Source organism: Zalophus californianus, chromosome 3, assembly GCF_009762305.2.
Source record: "Zalophus californianus isolate mZalCal1 chromosome 3, mZalCal1.pri.v2, whole genome shotgun sequence".
Classification (NCBI taxonomy): domain Eukaryota; kingdom Metazoa; phylum Chordata; class Mammalia; order Carnivora; family Otariidae; genus Zalophus; species Zalophus californianus.
Genome location: NC_045597.1, coordinates 137551954 through 137570869, shown reverse-complemented (window position 1 = coordinate 137570869; position 18916 = coordinate 137551954). Strand labels below are relative to the sequence as shown.

The window sequence follows — 18916 nt, the reverse complement described above, 5'->3', positions numbered from 1 at the left end:
CAATAGAGTATTCATTTTGGATTCATTGGTGCATATGGAGATTTCATAGACATAAAGCATTGTGCCTGGGAGTGTAAGGGCCGGTACCTATTTTGTTCAGAGACTTTGTGGCATATAGGGATGACTGATCTCAAAACTATTAATTGTAAATGTCAATAAGTGAATGATTAAAAAAAGAGAGTAAGATTTTTAAAAATTATCTTTGTTGTAAAAAGAGGAAAATCCCACAGATCTTACCATTTTATGTTGCCTTCTCCGCCCTCTCTCCCTTCCTCCATGCCAAACTGAAAGTATAGAGGACAGTGGCTAAAAACGGGGACTGGAGCCAGACTGCCTGGGTTCAAGTACTGACTCCACAGTTTACTGCTCTTTGATCTTGGGCAAGTTCCCTCTGCCTCAGTTTCCATATCTGATGATGATAATCCTTACTTCATAGGACTATAAGGTCCTATTACACAGGACTGTAGTTTGCCACCTCCTGACTTACACCATTATCCCTGCCTCGGTCAGGACTCCTTTAGTTCATATTATTAATGGTGCTTGCTCATTTTGTTGTTAGATCCTTTGTGATTTCAGCATCAGAATTTCATTCTTTTGAGCCCTTTTGACCATTTTCCCTTTTAAAATGGAGGTTCAAGGATTCTCTTTATGATGTGTTCACTAAAATTTTACAAGTTGCTTTCTCTAAGTCTAGAGTACTTTTCTGATGCTGCCCAGTACCCTCTCCTTCCTCACTTCCTTTGTCGACAGCTACAGTGATCCTGGAAAGGATCCTGCGGACCACCGCTCTAGCTGGCTCTCTGTGTCTTCTTCCCCCATGAGTGTTTCAGAACTGGCTACAGAAGGCCTGACAATGTGTGTGGGGAACACAAAACAAAGTGTCTTAAGACCAGAGCCTTTTGCTGCCACCATTACCTGTATTTTATTTTTAAAGATTTAGTTATTTATTTTGAGAGAGAGAGTGCAAGGGAGCAAGTGCATGTGGGGTGGGTGGGGGGCAGAGGGAAAGAATCTCAAGCAGACTCCCCACTGAGCACAGAGCCTGACATGGGGCTCAATCTCACGACCCTGAGATCATGACCTGAGCTGAAGGCAGACACTTAACTGACTGAGCCACCCAGGCACCCCTCTATCTGTATTTTAAAAATAGCAAATAAAGTGCACCATAGATGTTCTTTAAACTCAGTCATCAGGGGGCGCCTGGGTGGCTTGGTCATTAAGCGTCTGCCTGGGGCTCAGGTCATGGTCCCAGGGTCCTGAGATGGAGCCCCGCATCGGGTTCCCTGCTCTGCGGGAAGCCTGCTTCTCTCTCTCCCACTCCCCCTGCTTGTGTTCCCTCTCTTGCTGTGTCTGTCTCTATCAGATAAATAAATAAAATCTTTAAAAAAATAAATAAACTCAGTCATCGTCATCTCCAGCCGGAAAACCAGCTTGTCCTATAATGTAAATAAAGAGCCAGAGGACAGCTATTGCTTGGTTCCATAGGAAATCTTCCTCAGTGTTTCAATTTCCCTCTCCTTGTATCTCACTGTTTTATAACTGCTGTTGAACCTATCTGTACAACCCACTAGACTATAAATGCTATGACTGATTTGCCCAACATTATAGCCTCGGCACCTAGCTTGGTATCAGTCTTACTGTGTTTAGTAATATTTGTTAATGGATGGGTAGATGCATGGCTGGATAAGTTACACCATGATTTTCTTTTTTTTTTTTTAAGATTTTATTTATTTATTTATTTGAGAGAGAGAGAGCACAAGCTGGGTGGGGGGTGGCAAAGGTAGGGGGAGAGGCAGAGGGAGAGGGAGAAGCAGGCTTCCCGCTGAGCAGGGGGCCCGACACGGGGCTCGATCCCAGGACCCTGCGATCATGACCTGAGCCAAAGGCAGATGCTTCACTGCCTGAGCCACCCAGGTGCCCCTGCACCATGATTTTCTGAAGCTACCCTACAAATTGCCATGGCAAAGTACTTGTTTATTTGCCTGTTCACCCATGTTCCGAGGGGAAGATCTGTGTGGTTATTCCCCTCCCGCAAATCCTGCTCTCTTCTGCTTTGCCAGTAGTGTTAACATGTAACACATTTGATGTCCAGCCTGGCTTCCCCAAATCTCAGTTATCCAAAATAGTTCACTCACCTCTACCCCTTGCTATGCATTTGTCAGAGACCCATGATTTGCACATGTTGTAAGTGTGGAATTATGACTAAAAGAGAAATTAACCTATTAACATTTTAATATGAGATCAAAGGCTTAGTTATAAAAGAGAAGGCTAATAGGCTAGTTATGTATCCTTCTTATGTTAGAAGATAAAAACTGCCATAGCACTTTTTGTGGTGGCTGTAATCATGTGTGAGTACGCGCGTGCATGCCCTGTATGTATGTCATTGCAATGGGCTGGCTTTATATCTGTTTTCTGAACAATTTCATCTTAGCTGACTTAAGCCTTCAAATTTCTGAAGATAGGAGGGCTGGGCCAGATGATCTCTGTATTTTCTTTTCTATTATTCTGTGGTTCTATTTTAACCTTGAGATGGCATCATTATCTTAAATTTAGAAAGACACTTGTAATAGCTTATTATAGATTGTAGTTTTTATACTTTGAAATCTTTTTCTGTTAAGAACACTGCTGAAGAATTAAGTCATATTATCAATGAAAATTTCAGCCTAGACATTATTCCTTTTTCTAGCATATTAAATTTTAATACAATTTATCACTGAACTTATTATCTATTATAATTCACATCAGAAAAAAAAGAAGAATCCATGTCAAGGAGCACCATGTCTTATATCTGTGTTTAAAGGACACTGTATGCATCCTCTGACTATGTAGGAGAGAAACTATAGCTCTCTAGCAGATGTCTCAGTGAACTTCCATAAACCGATCTACCTATAAAGCAGCAAGAGATTTTCAGCAGTGTATGTTTGAAAAGACAAAAGAATAGAATTGTTTTGGCTGCATTTTCTAGACTAGTAGGAAACACCTTCTTGGGGTGCCTGGGTGGCTCAGTTGGTTAAGCAACTGCCTTCAGCTCAGGTCATGGTCCCGGAGTCCCGGGATCGAGTCTCACATGGCTCTTGGCTCAGCAGGGAGCCTGCTTCTCCCTCTGACCCTCTCCCCTCTCGTGCTGTCTCTCTCTCTCTCTCTCTCTCTCTCTCAATCTCTCAAATAAATAAATAAAATCTTAAAAAAAAAAAGAAAGGAAACACTTTCTTGAAAGAAGCAAGTCTTGAGCTGAGCATAAAGGAGGAGAGGATTTCAAAGACTTAACAAGAGTGGGAATTGCACACATGTCTAACTAGGTCTGCAGACCCGAAAAGGCATGGGGTTTGTGGAGGACACTAAAGAATTGTCCGGAAAGAAGGAAGATGCCTTGTTGGACAGTGAGGATGGTTGGATAGGGTAAGAGGGGCCAAGTCCTCAGGAGCTTTCAAATTCAGGCCAAGGAGCTTCAATTAACTACAGTAAACAATAGAGCGTTAGTGCGTGTTTTTTTTTTTTTAAGATTTTATTTATTTATTTGAGAGAGAGAGAATGAGAGATAGCGAGCACGAGAGGGAAGAGGGTCAGAGGGAGAAGCAGACTCCCCGCTGAGCAGGGAGCCCGATGCGGGACTTGATCCCGGGACTCCAGGATCATGACCTGAGCCGAAGGCAGTCGCTTAACCAGCTGAGCCAACCAGGCGCCCGTTAGTGCGTGTTTTTAAGGAGTGATGAAAAAAAGCTGTTTTTGAAGAAAGTGTTTAAATTCTTAGTTCTCAAAGCACAGTGGTAACTAATAAAAGCAGCGTGGATTAAAACACTCTTCTTTGTCATGCAACGAGGAGACAGTATACAGAGGAGCTGGTCCTTTGTCTGCCACTCTTTAAATGTTAACCTCCGTATAAGCACATGTAAATTCTTCTTGATAGATACCGTGTGAACACATTTCCATTATGGCTGCATGGGAAATTTGTGTGTGTGTATGAGTAGGTGGGTTGTCTTGTTTGGTCTGGTTTGGCATCTCTTCAAGTTGTCCATTTCTGTTGTGGTTGGGCCTTATTCTCCTATGTTATTTTATCTATATAGGTTGCTGCTCCTGCTCAATGGGAGATGGTGGATTGCACTGCCCATCCACCGAGCCAGTAGCAAACACAGGTGCCAGTGGGCTTGTGACTCCTTCATTTGAGAAAAGTAAGTGCCTCCAGGCTATGAGGATGGGCCTAAGGAACAGAAGATTCCTCTCCTTACACCATAAAAGATTTCAGCTCAGGATTTCATAGAAGCTACACTGCTTATGTATTCTCAAATAAGATGGGGAAAAGTGCTAATAGGATAATAATTGTGCATAGATAGGATACTCATTTAAAAAAATAAAGTTTGGGGAACCTGGGTAGCTCAGTCGGTTAAGCATCCGACTTTTGATCTCAGCTCGGGTCTTGGTCTCAGGGTTGTGAGTTCAGACACTGAGTTGGGCTCCACACTAGACATGGAGCCTACTTAAAAAAATAATAATAAAAAAATTAAGTTCTTATAATATAGTAATTGGTAGTATTATAGACACATTCTCCAATGAATTTAACCCATGTGATAATTCCAAGAAGTTTGCCCCAAGTACCATTTTTTTGGGAGAGACTTTTTTATTTTAGCAGCTGAGACTTTTCCCCCACTCATCTCCTTCAGGGCCAGGACCAATTAGTGCTTAATTACATTTTGAATCTATAGACTTTAAATATACCCTTTCTTATAAAATAAGAAAAATCTTTGAAAGTAATAAACTTTGACATACAGAGTAGTAGAGTGAATTACATTTGTGGTCTGAATTTCAGGTTATTTATTTGTTTGAGCTAAAATTGGTATGTAACATTATATTAGTATAAGGTGTACAACATAATAGTTCAATACTTGTATACATTACACAGTGATCACCACAATAAGTCTAGTCACCATCCGTGACTATACAATTCACCCCCTTCACTCTTTTCACCCTCCCCTAACCTCCTTCCCCTCTGATAACCACCAGTCTGTTTTCAACCTTGCCCTAGCTCTTGGTTGTCTCTAGAACCTTTGTGATTGTCTAACCTGATTTATTCTTGATAGTCCCAGTTGTTGAGAGTGTGCTAGGACAGGTCCAAAGGAAGGGACCTAGATTCAGGCTGATTGGAAGCCAGATTCTCCAGGCAGCAGCTCTTAAAGTATGCAAATATATATAGTCCTGTGGGACCAGAATCGTACACCCTGCTGACCTCCAGACCAGGAGATCTGAAGGTATCCCCTGGGTGCAGTTGCCAAGAATCAGGGTTTCAGTCAAGTGTAAAAGATCCTTTCTGGGAGATACCAGTGAGCTGTGGCAAGGCCGAGGTGGGGGGTGGGGTTTGCATAGATGCTGTCTCTGCTTGCATCCTCCAGAGTGCTTCTGTAGCCTTTAGATGTGTGGCTTTAACCTGAAGCCTATCCCTCAGGTTAAAGCTCCTGGATGATCAAATGGGTCTTTTTCATGTGCACTCTGGGGGTGTATTTCAGTTTGCTGTCTGCGTATTGCCCAGGATATGGTATCCTGTCCAGAACTATCTTTCCAATTGTTACAGACCTGTGGAGCCTAGAAGCACAAGCCTCCCCAGCCACCAGAGGCAGGCAATTGGGTGGCCTCTGTGTGGACTGATTCATCCACCGGCTTTAGCAAGGCTGCGGGAGAGTGTTGGGTGTGGGACAGGCCTGTGCCAGGAAAGAGCATCTTGGGTGGGGCACACCTACTATTTTAGCAGAGCTGGAGTAGAGCATTCTGGGAGGGACATGCCTTGGTTTGAGCCATGTTATGTTTGCACGCACCTGCTTGCCCTGGCAAGGTAGAGGGAGAGTGTAATAACTGGCACTCTCCAGCAGCTCCATCCACAAGAAAAATTCCAGTGAATCTTTTAAGATTTAGCAGGTGAGTCTCTTTCACATATAATCTAGTCACTTCTCAAACAGCTACCTTTGTGCTGGTTCCCCAGACGGGTGAGTCCATGCATGAGCCCCTCAAAAGGAGTATCTCAGATCCCCATAGCCCTTGGGCTCCCTGGACATAAGCCCCATGTTTCGAGAAGCAGACTTTTTGGGGGCCTCATATGTCTGGTACAGGTCCCAAGAGTTGGGGTCCTGATGTGGAGCACAATCCCCTCACTCCTCAGGAAGTTCTAAGCCTGTGAGATCCTTCCCTATTGTGAGTCACTGTACCTAGGGTGAGCTTTTCGGTAAGATTGCATTTCTGCCTTTCCTACCTGGCTTGATGTGGCCATTTTTCCCTTGTTTTGGAGGAAGCAGACCAGCTAGTTTCAGTTCTTTTTAGGTGGGAGTTATTCCATATAGAGTGGTAGATTTGGTGTATCTATGGGAGATGAGTTCAGGGTCTTCCTATGCCACCATCTTGGATCATCCCCATGCACGCACAATGGAATTCAAATTATTTAAAACAACTGAACACACTTATGTGAAATTGCAATGCACTTCCAGTTGATTAGGCTTATTTGTAATTAAGTTAGAAAGGGAAACCCCCAAAAGCCCTCTTAAGACATGGTGAAATATATGTCAACTGTATTGTTGTCAAAGGCATTTCACTTTTATATAAGAAATGTGAGGATTATAAATAAGGATGTATGCAAATCACTTAGCACAGTGTGTGGAATACATAGTAAATGCTCATTAAACATAGTTGCAGTAGTAGTGGTTGTTATTAGTCAAGCAGAGTTTATATTTGGCTGCTGTCTGCTGGCTAGCAATGAATCTTAAATAGTGGAACTCACATTTCTATAGGAAGAAGTGAAAATATATCAGATGTTGGGCCTTCACTGACTTTCTGCTAGGAAACCCCATTTGGCATTCAGTTAAACTGTCTTTTAGTTTTTGTATGCCACTTTCCTAAACTAATGTTTCTTTACTTTACATCATAATTCCCAAGGCTTTCCTCCTTATGTTTTTCTCCCTACGCAATATACCTAATAGTAAAGTCTGTCAACAAATTCAATATGTAATTTAACATTTTTTTTTGTCTCCGGAAATTACATTATGCTTTTCTTATCTGGCATTTTCTTCATTAATAATGCTGATTCCTGAAAAGTCTTTTATATAGAAGCTTCATTCATTTTCTGATCCTATTTTGTAAAAGTTATATAGAAAGACCTAAACCCTAAACCCTAACCCCAACCCCAATCCCAACCCCAACCCGATCTACTCATATAATTTAGTATCATTCCTTACGCCTGAAATAAAGAAAGGCTAAAGGAAATCAAACCATGAACAAGTGAGAATTTTTAGAGTTTAGCAGTATAATTAATTCCTCATCCCCAAAACACTGGCACAGCACAAAGGCAAAATCAATGTTGCAATGTGTAAAAAAGGCAAATGAAAGATAATACAATTTATTTTTATCCATTTCTGTAATATCTGTATGCAGTATTTTAAGGCCAGGTTTATTATATATACTGATAGAATTTTTGTACACTAAAATATACACAAATAATTTTTATTAAAGTAGGATCATACTAGAGAGACAGTTTGGCAGCCTGCTTTCTTTTCACATAGCAACACTGTGCGCTTCCCCTGTGCCGTTAGCCGCAATGTTGGACCATGTTTAATGACTGCATATGTCCCTTTTTGGAAAGGGGCTCTAGGAAATACAGATTTTTATGGTTACCTTAAGGGTTAAGAGCTATAAAATTGTGGTTTTCATCTTTGACATTTTAAAATCAGACTGTATGTTAGACTAGACATCCATTTTGTAAAAAATGTTTTCCCCTGCTTTGGGGGCCATGGACATAGTGGAGCTGAGGCAGGAGAACACAGGATTCTTGAGAAAGGCCCCTCCCCTCTAGCTAGTCTAGGCCAGAGGGGGGTCATACCTGTGATTTGGACTTGCTTCTGTATGTCAACAGAATGGTGTATAACAGTTTTGATTTCTTAAAGGTCTTTTCTAAGGCAGATTTTAAACTCTTTAATGAAAGGCAAGGGGGAGTAGTACATTTGTGTTACAGTTAGCCAAACTAGGATATCCATGACCAATATGTAGATTTGTTACAGATGAAACATGAGCTATTAATTTAGCCTTAAAAAAAGAAATTAAGATATATATATTTATAATATGTAGCTAATGGCTATAATAACAGCTAATGGCATGAGGTAAGTACCCAGTGTTGCTAAGTAAAAAAAAAAAAAAAAAAAAAAGCAGGCTGCCAAACTGTGCCTTTGTATGATCCTACTTTAATAAAAAGTATTTGTGTGTTCTTGGTGTAGAAAATTCTATAAGTAGAGGGGACGCCTGGGTGGCTCAGTCATTTGAGCGTCTGCCTTCGGCTCAGGTCATGATCCCAGGGTCCTGGGATCGAGCCCCACGTCAGGCTCCCTGCTCAGCGGAGAGCCTGCTTCTCCCTCTCCCTCTCCCCCTGCTTGTGTTCCCTCTCTCGCTATCTCTCTCTCTGTCAAATAAATAAATAAAATCCTTAAAAAAAAAAGAAAAGAAAAATTCTATAAGTAGACACAGTAAACCTGGTCTTAGAAAATATATGTTACACTGTTAAATAGTGTAGAAGGGAACTATGACATCCTACTTGTATTTTGTCAGATGAAACCACTTGACAAGTAGAACTCTCCTGAGACCACATGAAGGAGCCTTCCTCAGATTTCATCTAAAATAATATACTGATGCTGAGCTGAATGTGCATATGCGCTGGTTTGCTTCGAAAGTCATTATGAATTTAAAATGCATTCAAATAAAAAGCTCTGATTACAAATTGTTGTACTTACTGTCTTATAGATGATCATTGTGTGAGTCGCTGTAACTCCCAGAGCTGCATGTTAGTCCAGGAAGAAGAGCAGTATCTACAGAGTGGAGACCAGCAACTGACTCGTCATGTGTTGCTATGTTTACTTCTCATTATTGGCCTGTTTGCTGTAAATGTTTCTTCTGATTTTTGTTTTGGGGCCATTTCTTTAAATGTTTGGCAAAGATTTTATTCAGGCATCTGGGGGAAACTTAGTTGCTGCTTCTGGGAGGGGTGGGTGGCAACGAGGCCAATCTGAATCCTGATCTTGAGCTGTTTTGGAGAGCAAGGGGAATGAAGAATTCACAGCACTCTGCTGCCTAAATGCCCCAATAGCGTCTTTTGCTTAGAGTCGTTTACTCTATTCTCTGAACCTAAGTTTCTGGTAAAACCAGGTATCCCCACGCTGTGTATGGGGCCGCTTATTCTAATGTATTCCTTCCAGGACTGACCTCAGTGGATAAATGCCTACATGGTCTCGCAGCAGACATTCCTCAGATAAATAAGCTTTTAAAACAGAATTTTTCATTATGAAAATAACACAACCACTTCATACAGTAGATAGTTATAAGATTACCGCCTTCTATTTTGAATACATTTTTTCATGGTTCTAATTGTCATACAGATTTATACCCTGCTTTGTCACCTATGTCTACCATTTTCATCTTGCTACATAGTTGTTCCTAACTGTTACTTTAAATGGCTCCTTAATAAACCATAGAGGAGATACATTATAATTTTCTCAACCACTTTCTTGGGGATGATTATTCCTAGTTCTTCAAAACGCTTAAATAAACATCTCCATGCAATAGTTCCGTATGATAGACTCTCAAGGTTGGGAAATCTGGATCAAAGAGTACAAATATTTCGGTGCCTTTGGATGCATTCTATCAAATTGTTTTCTGAAGGAGTAGTATAGATTTGTAAAAGTACTCTCACCAGCACTGAATGTTATAAATTTTAAAATTTGATAATTTTATAAGTGAAATACAGCACTTTATTTTTTCAATGCATTTCTCTGATTACTGGGGCTTTTAGAATTAGTTTTATGTCCTCTTTTGTGAATTATCAGTTATTATTATATAATTCTTTGAGATGGTTCAAGTGTAACTTACCTAGAGATGGGAGATGGACCATATAACATATGAAGAAACCTTTTTACATGGGGATGCTTGTTACATAGAATGCTGTCAGCCAGCACCATTTTAACTGCTGCTTAAGAAAAAAAATCAAAAAGTAAGAAATGCTGCCAAGAACGGCTGCTTAGCGATGTGATTGTTTTCATTGTGTAGAACTAATTTTAAAATCAGTCCTGTCTTAGGCTAGTCGGCAGTCCTGATGTATTATGTAAGCTTCTGTATTATGGCGCATGTCTTCTTGCTTCAAGTCTGATCAAATTAGATGCTGTTTGAATGACATCTGTCAAGAGGAGAGGTTGAAACCTCTTGTTCAAAAGACAAAGCCTCTATTCTGTCAGTGTTTTTCCTTTTAGTCTTTTTCTGCCTGATTATTAAGCAGATAAGTTATTGTACTGTGTTCTGGATAGAGAGAAATGATTAGCTAGCTTCATTTTAAAACACTATTTTCACCTTCCTTTACAGAATCTTTCCAGTTGTTTGTGGTGGCTATTCAACCAAGAACCTGGAAGACTCTATGTTGAGTTACAGTTTTTCTGTGCTGTGTTTAACTTTGGCCAGGTATTTATTCCCTGAGAACTTGGAAGGCTTTTTTCTGTTTTCCTGGATGGGCTGTTTGGGGGGCAGTGGTCCGGATGTTGTTTTCTTTTAAATCGAAAGGGTTTAGTTGGTTTGCTGGCTGCTGGTGCATGACAGCTGACAGTGGCTGCCAGTCTCCATGTTGGTTCAAGTCCTCAGAATGCACCGGAGTGTTTCAGTCAGAAACACCAAATCGTTTTTGCTTTGGTTTTAAAATTAAGAATGATAATTTAAGCAGGGACAAGATGTTCCAGCTTCTTTTTAAACTTTGTGATGGTCTTAATAAGTCACTTTGGGAAGAAGACTTACCTTCTCTGAGCCTTTAGTTTCATCACTTAAATTGATGAACATCATTTCATTTACATTTCAATGTTTCTTGAAGAATAGGTACTTAAATCTTTTTAGAAAATCATGTGGTAGATAAATAAATTTTGGCCAGGGATAGTTAGTTACCATTCCTTGAGGACCTACTACTATATGCCAACCATTATTAAGCATGATACATTAGTCATCTTGCTTAAACATCTCAAGAATACCTACAAAGTAGACATTATCATTCCCAGTTTACAAATTAGAAACTAAAATTCCATGAAGAACTAATATAATAGGTGCTATTGTTTTTATGTCACTATTAAAATGGATATTTAAGGATAAGTGATGTTTTATGTATTGGGAAGATCTTTTTATGTGTAAAGTCCAAAATGTGATTCTGTTTTTAATCCCTTACCTTTTAATTAGAGAATATTAGTCCGCAGATTAAGTATCGGGTTGAAGAAAATACTGTGTTTGAAATCATGGGGTTTTAATAATCAACTGAGTCAGTTAACATTTATCAGTAAAGAGTCCCGCACATTTTACCCTAACATTAATTTCCTTTTTTTAAAAAAAAGATTTTATTTATTTATTTGACAGACACAGCGAGAGAGGGAACACAAGCAGGGGGAGTGGGAGAGGGAGAAGCAGGCTTCCCGCGGAGCGGGGAGCCCGACATGGGGCTCGATCCCAGGACCCCGGGATCATGACCTGAGCCAAAGGCAGACGCTTAATGACTGAGCCACCCAGGCGCCCCTAACATTAATTTCTTGAAATATTTCCATTTTGTTTTGCCATTATTGTGGGAGCAAAATGACTCTGTCCAGATAGATAAGTGACCCATTCAGTTTGTTACAGATAGACTTGAGTATCCCAAGCTACTCGATGCCCACCTCACTTTGTGATTCTGTGTAAGATCTGATTCTGTTCCCAAGACCTATAAAATACTAGGTTGAAAACTCATGGTCTCACTCAGCATTTTGTATTCAGGAAAGCCACTCCAGGCTGAGTCACCCCAAGACTGGCACTGAGAAGGCTTCACAAAGAAGCTAATGCCAGGAATGTTGCATTTGAAATGATGCCCCCACAGCTAATGGCCCAAGTGTTTCAAAGGAGAGAGAGAGATATACAGCCCCCACACACACACCACCACCACCACATCCTATATAGGTGTTGTAGTAAGATCATTCCTTTTTGGTTGTTTGTAGTTTGGGGGTGAAGAAAGGTAGATCCTTCGTGCAATATATTACATTCTCCATCCCACCTCCCACCAGCTTGCACTTAGATCCTTATGCCACTGTGCGTGACAAATGGCAGCTCCTAGCCTCCTGCCTCTCCAAGCAGTCCCAAGTGTTCTGATCTGTGGCTGACTTCTGGTGCCATTTTGCTTCATCACCCCCAGATCCTTCAAAGCTTTTCCCTAAGCACCTAGCCAACTTCATTTCACATAAAGTTTGTTCGGTTACTTCATTATAACCAGATACTATATAATTCTGTAATTTCTCAAGTGTTAACAGAAAAATAATACCTAAGCACAATAGAAGCTAATTTATTTTCTTTTTTAAAAAGAGGAAAAAAAGACATAAAGCTTTTATTTATTTATTTATTTATTTATTTATTTATTTATTTATTTGACAGAGACACAGCGAGAGAGGGAACACGAGCAGGGGGAGCGGGAGAGGGAGAAGCAGGCTTCCTCGCTGAGCAGGGAGCCCGATGTGGGGCTTGATCCCAGGACCCTGGGACCATGACCTGAGCTGAAGGCAGACGCTTAACGCCTGAGCCACTCAGGCGCCCCATCATAAAGCTTTTAAATATTTTCATTTTTCTTCAGTAAGTTAGCATGAAGATGTGGTTGCTCAGTACTGGTTTAAATCGGTTATCCAACATAATTCGTAGGATAGGTGACTGGAAAGAGACAGCCAAGTATCATAACTGCCTCCAGGCATTAAACTTTAGAGGGCCTGCCTTACAATATTGCTCTAATCACTATGGGTTTGCTTCCCTCAGCACTAAATATGGTGACTTCCATAACTTCCCCGTCTTAACATTCTAGTGTTGAATTCATAACTATAACTTTTCTTCTTCCATAGGGATTTATTTCCTTTGGCATCTTTGGATTGGACAAACATTTAATCATTCTGCCTTTCAAAAGAAGGTAAATTGAGTTTTGAAATTAATCTGTATCTGTAAACGTAATGACAAGGCCATTCTATTAAGATACTGATATTTTTAAACCTTTAGTAACTGCTAGGAGACTACAGAAAGGGTAAATTAAACACTGCAGAAAGGTTATATGTTGATTCACATATCTGTTGTAAATAACTGCAGAGAAAATACTGGAAGAACTCTTATTAATCCAACATTGTCATTTGCATTTTAACAAGAATTGATGGATGCTGACTTCTACCTATGCCATTAACTACATAAAGTAAAATGAAACTTGAAAGTGTATTTAAAAATGGAAATAATAGATGGTGTGCCCCCAAAGGTCTATATTTGACAATATAGGTTCTCCTTTGACAATAGGATTTCTCTTTCTATCAAACTGACAATTTATAGAAAACTTAAATTCTCTTCTTGCTAAATTTTTGGGGTTTTTTTTTGCTTGGTGAAGAGTTTCTTTAGATTCCGATTGGGAATTTCTTTATAATAACAATGATAGTGTGAATATAATAATGAAGTGGGAATTCTCCAACTTGGGAGTGGCAGGAAAGGGGGGCACAAGTCTTTGTATATCCTCATTTGTTTTCAAAGTCAAAATTAGTAGAAATTAGAAGTACTAGTGGAATTTATCCAACTATATAAAAAGTACCCAATATATGGTCACTCTTCTTTCTTCTCCTTCTTTTTTGTCATCATTAACATCATCACATTATTAAGATGTAGTTGCTAGGGTCATAATCATTTCATTAAGGAGGAAAAGTGTAATAGGAAAGTCATTGAACTTAGTTAACAGCTTTATAATGTTGATCAGATAAAATAGTCAACAGATCTATTGTCCGAGGTGACAGAAACAGAAATGTGCTGTATTCCAGATCCTAGTATTTGTCTCTTTGGTACTGAAATTGGAAAACGATTAAATAAAATACTTGATCTCTGTAAGTAATTTTTGCAACTTAAAACAGTAGAATGTAGAATAAGAAAAGAACTTCATTTATTGGCAGAAACTGAAATGGATCAAATATGTCAGGAGGGTTTATAAAATGTTCAAGTCTCAAGTCTCCCACCCTGCCTCACCTCACCCCCATCCTACCTGCTTGGACCAGGAAACCAAGTGCAGGTTATGTCTTTGCCTCGGAGACTAACGATATCTGGATGTTGTAGATGTTGGCTTTGGAAGAGCCATGTTGATGGGGTGATAAGCAAGAAGGGGTTTTCTCTCAGTGCTTTCCTTTCCTTAAAAGTGGCCTCCATAAATTTTGGTTTTTAGACTTGAATTCCTATGGAATAATAAAGAATCAGCAGAAAACAGGGGTTCTCCTGTTCCTGAGGAAATAAAAATGACCTGTCAGCAATTTATCCATTATCACCGTGACCTGTGCATCCGAAACATTGTCAAGGAAAGAAGGTAAGTACAAATTCCAGATAATTATATTTTAAATGATTAATTTTGGTTTGTAACAGGCTAAGAATGTGGTTGTAACTAACTACATGGTTGTTATTTTCAATAGCATGTTTACATGTAAAAGTTAAAATAGCTGTGGGTCAGTTTATAGTTTAAGAAACAATATATAAGATTTTTACACTTTCTAAGTGTTATATTAACTGCCAATTTCCATATAAAATGTGAAAACTAATTTAGAATGAACCAAGATGTCGTGAAATATTAACATTCACTTCACGTTGGCCATTAGTGTCTCTCACAGAGCTATGAGATACACTGGATTTAGAAGTGGCTTTCTATTCTCCATCTCCTAGCGGTATGTTATTTCATACTATTAATGACACTGTCAGGAAAATGAAATGAAATTTGTATTTTAATTAATTTGGCTGCTTATTTTTCCCTTCAAGTCCTAATCTTCAGTCTATGACATCATATTTATTCTTCTAATCCTCAAGGTATGGAGGATGCAGCAGGAAATGAATGTTAAAGTGCCATGATTTTTGGTTGTCATAAATGAGGAAAAAAAAAACACAACATAAAGAACCAAATACGTTTATGTGTATAACTACGTATTTGAAAATTTATGAAGATTACCATTCAGGGTCATATATTTACACTTATTATGCCAGTATATTTAATTATAACCGAAAGGAGGCCTGGTATAGCCAGTGGAAAGGGGACTCACTGGTTGCGCACTGATACCAGAGGCCAGGTCCTGAATCTGCCACTTACTAGCTATGTGACGTCGGGCCAGTTCGATTCTCTGAACCTTTGTTTTCCTCTTATTTGAAGTTAGATAACATGTCTTTGAATTGGATAGCAAAATCTATATGATGGTCCAAGCTCAGTTTCTGGAAATGGTAAACTATGAGGAAAAGTTAGTTTCTTACCCTTAAAGAGCCAAACAGAATTATTTCAAAGTTCCATCTGTGGCTAGTTCCAAGAATTTACAATTTTTTTTTTAAAGGAAGAAAGGGCACTCCACTTCAGAAAGGCCCCCCTGACTGTGACTGCCTACTGTCAGAAGCATGGCTCTTGCTTCTAGCTGAGCGGACACTGGCTGATGGTGCTGCTGTGCATCCTCTATGATGGCACATTCTCTGCATTCTGTACAGTTCCATGCACCGTGCTTGGAGCTTCCTGGTCAGTCATCAGGAAGCAAGTGCTATTCAGTTGGTGTCTGGGATTACAAGGTGTTTGTTAGGCTATAAGTTAAAACTCAACAAGCAGGGAGAAGGATCAGACAGAGGTGGTAATATTCAGGCTTTTGTTCAGAGTGATGTTTGTCGTGGCAAAGCATAAATTAAGATATCTTATTACTAAGCAAAATACTGATGTTAAAATATTTTGATTTATGTACTTGAGAAGATTTTTCATGTATATGAACCTCTTTTCTAATTTTTCTATGAAACGCTATATTCCTTGGTGGTTAAATGGTCTAAAATGTTTGTCACCTATTGCTCATTTCATCTTGATTTTCATCCGCTGTTTCCTGTTGTCAAGCACTTCAGGTTTTACAGCTTGACTAATGCTTGTGGACAGATTCATGTTGTCTCTTACATATTTGTATGAAAACCTACAGAATTCATTTAATTGATTCTTTAACATTTCCCTTCCCCTTGTTTATTTGTTCATACGTGAGGTACCCCACATTTGCATTAGGAAGACAGATTTTTAAATAATCAAGAAATAGATTCATCATCAAAGTACATTTTGAAGACCTTACATTTGTAGCAAGACAGATCACACTTGTTCTTTCCTTACTTCCTAATGCAAATTCTTGACAAGCGTTATCAGTAAGAATGTCTTGCTGCTGAAGGCAGGAAGAAAGACTGTTTGTGGGCACTGTGATAAACAGAAAATAATGACGTTTGATTTGAGTAGTTTAGTAAAAATAGTCACTTCTTAAGAGCTTGTAAAAAATATTATTTAATGTTCCTGAGACAATTAAGTTATTTATTATACCTGAGTATAACATAAAATGAACACTATTCAGCTGTCTACAGAATGGATCTGATCATAAAAGACCAGCTACTATAAAAAGAATGCTTCTTCATAGATGCATTTACATTATGTCATTTTTTTTTACATGTTTCTGTTTTCACAAGCATTATTGGCATATTTTATTTTTTCCTGGTGGATCTTTCTAGGGTCAGGTGAGTTAACAAACCCTTTATATTCAGAAGAGTTTCATTCCTGCCACACTTTTAACTATCATGCTGTGTTTCCCTGTCTCCTGTTTTTCCTTGCTTGTCCTCTATCATGCAGTGCTGATACCGGGTTTACAGAACATATGGGTGAATCATTCCTTTGACACACAGGTGTGGTGCAAAGACATCCGTTGGGACCTTCTGTGGCTGTGACCTGGTGAACTGGCTCATTGAAGTCGGCCTTGCCTCCGACCGCGGGGAAGCTGTGATATATGGAGACAGACTGGTGCAAGGGGGAGTCATCCAACATATTACCAACGAGTATGAATTTCGGGACGAGTACTTGTTTTATAGATTTCTTCAAAAGAGCCCTGAACAGAGTCCTCCTGCTATTAATGCAAACACGCCCCCACAGGAAACCTATAAAGAGATTGAGCATTCATCCCCATCCCCTAAGACCTAAATTATAAAGGAGACAACCCTGGGCCATATTCTAGCCCCAGATCTGTTTCTTATTAGCTGTGTGACCTTGGGCAAATCATAACCTCTCTGAACCTCAGTTGCCTCTTCTGCAAAATTTGGTGAGATGTGTTCCTACCCCGTGCGAACATTTTGTGATTTCATGTCTATGGAAAACACACAGGAAACTGACTTAGGAAAAAGAGAAAACCAAGTCAAAATTTAAAGTTCTGATGATAAATATAATAATTACTATAAACTAGTTATGCCAACATTTTAAAACATTGCTCCCCACATCTGTTTGCTATAATTTCAAAGTCAACATCTAATGTACTATTGCTTTAAATTGCCAAATTTGGCAGGTATACTGCTAGCAGGAAATGGACCTTAAATTATGACAACTTTGCACTTATTGATAGCACCTCCTGAAAAAGAATTTTAATGATTCTGATAAAAGGCCTTATTCTGTTTTTCCCATTTTCTTGACAAATAGTACTCATTAAAAACTGGAAGCCGTATTTTTTTAAGGTTCATCTTTTCTTATTTTTGTATCCAAAATACTAATCTGTACCACAGGAGGTGAATAAGAACCACCATAAATATTATCTCCAAAATCCATCAACAGAAGTCTAATCTTTAACTTTTGTACTAAAAATAATTTCAGCAGTTTTGTTTAAATTTTATCAACAAAATTATTGTCATATATCAATTCTGGTGTTTGCACAAAGCATCACAGTGCAGAAGAATAGCCCTATCACTTTATTCCCTGTAGTTAAAAAAAAACAACTATATAATTCAAGTTAAGATTTAAAAATTCTAAACCTAACATCCTACTTTTACATCTAGAATTTAGTCTTTTTAAAGTATCCATGTATAATAATCTATAAACTTGAAAATTATTCAGTGTTGCCCTCAGATAAGCTTTATCTTCAATAAATTAAAAAGAGATCTATTCACATGACCTTTGAACCTCTACTTGTTAGGTGTCAGTGCTGGTTTAACTTATTTAAGACATGTTTCAAGTATTTATTTTTCTCATACTTTTAATGTCTCATGTAAAAGCCATTTAGAAAAATAATTTATAGATTTAAATCACTGCCTTTTTAATGCAACAAATATGTAATTTTTTTAAAAAACCTGCATGGAAGCCTGGTGTATTTAACAAGTAAATTATACTTTATTGTGTAGTATTAACCTGTACCAACTTTATGTTACGATTAGGGAATGGGGATATTTTTTCAGCAGAACTATCTTGCTGCAAGACCCTTTTTTTCATATGACCACATTATAAGTCTCAGAATGCTCAGGAGTAAGCATAAAGCCTCACTGTTATACCAGGAGACTTTTATAGTGACAGCAATACAGATATTAATTCACATGCATGCAGGCAACTCAAACTGGAGAATCTGTTTTGTGAACAAGTCATACTTCACATGTTCTGTTATTTGCATGAAGGGAATAGCAGCATCTTTTTCCATGGGAAACACTAAGAGAAAACCCTGGGTCTGAATGATCTGTTTCAGATAAGCAAAGGCTTTTTAGGGATGTTTTTAGGATTATGGATATGCTAATTTTGTTAAATGAAAATATTTGTAACTTTTACTCTCACTGACAAAGCAAGTTTCTCAATAAAATACCTATTTTAACTTGCATTGCCATTATCTTTTCTTTGAGTAATCTGAAAAATGCAGAAGCCATCACAGAGGTCTTTTCTATACGTTTTCAATTTTTTTTTTTAAGATTTTATTTTTTTGAGAGACAGAAAAAGCACGAGCAGGGGGAGGGGCACAGGGACAAGGAGACTCCCTACTGAGCATGGAGCCCATCATGGGGCTTGACATGGGGCTCAATCCCAGGATCCTAAGACCATGACCTGAGCCAAAGTCAGACATTTAACTGACTG

At 38.8% G+C, this 18916-nt stretch overlaps 1 protein-coding gene across 2 annotated transcripts in view; it reads left to right on the top strand.

The window, feature by feature from the left end:
* GPR155 (G protein-coupled receptor 155) overlaps positions 1–18660 on the top strand; it is a 44510-nt gene extending 25850 nt beyond the window's left edge. The window contains exons 11-16 of one of the 2 annotated variants that reach the window (XM_027590432.2): positions 4065–4169; positions 8764–8900; positions 10372–10467; positions 12891–12955; positions 14231–14368; positions 16726–18660. In XM_027590432.2, the coding sequence (XP_027446233.1) occupies positions 4065–4169; positions 8764–8900; positions 10372–10467; positions 12891–12955; positions 14231–14368; positions 16726–17017 (833 nt within the window). In that variant the 3' untranslated portion in view covers positions 17018–18660. Of the gene's footprint in view, positions 1–4064; positions 4170–8763; positions 8901–10371; positions 10468–12890; positions 12956–14230; positions 14369–16672 lie in introns of both variants that reach the window. The other variant, XM_027590433.2, reaches the window with a different exon arrangement.
* Positions 18661–18916: the final 256 nt, after the last annotated feature.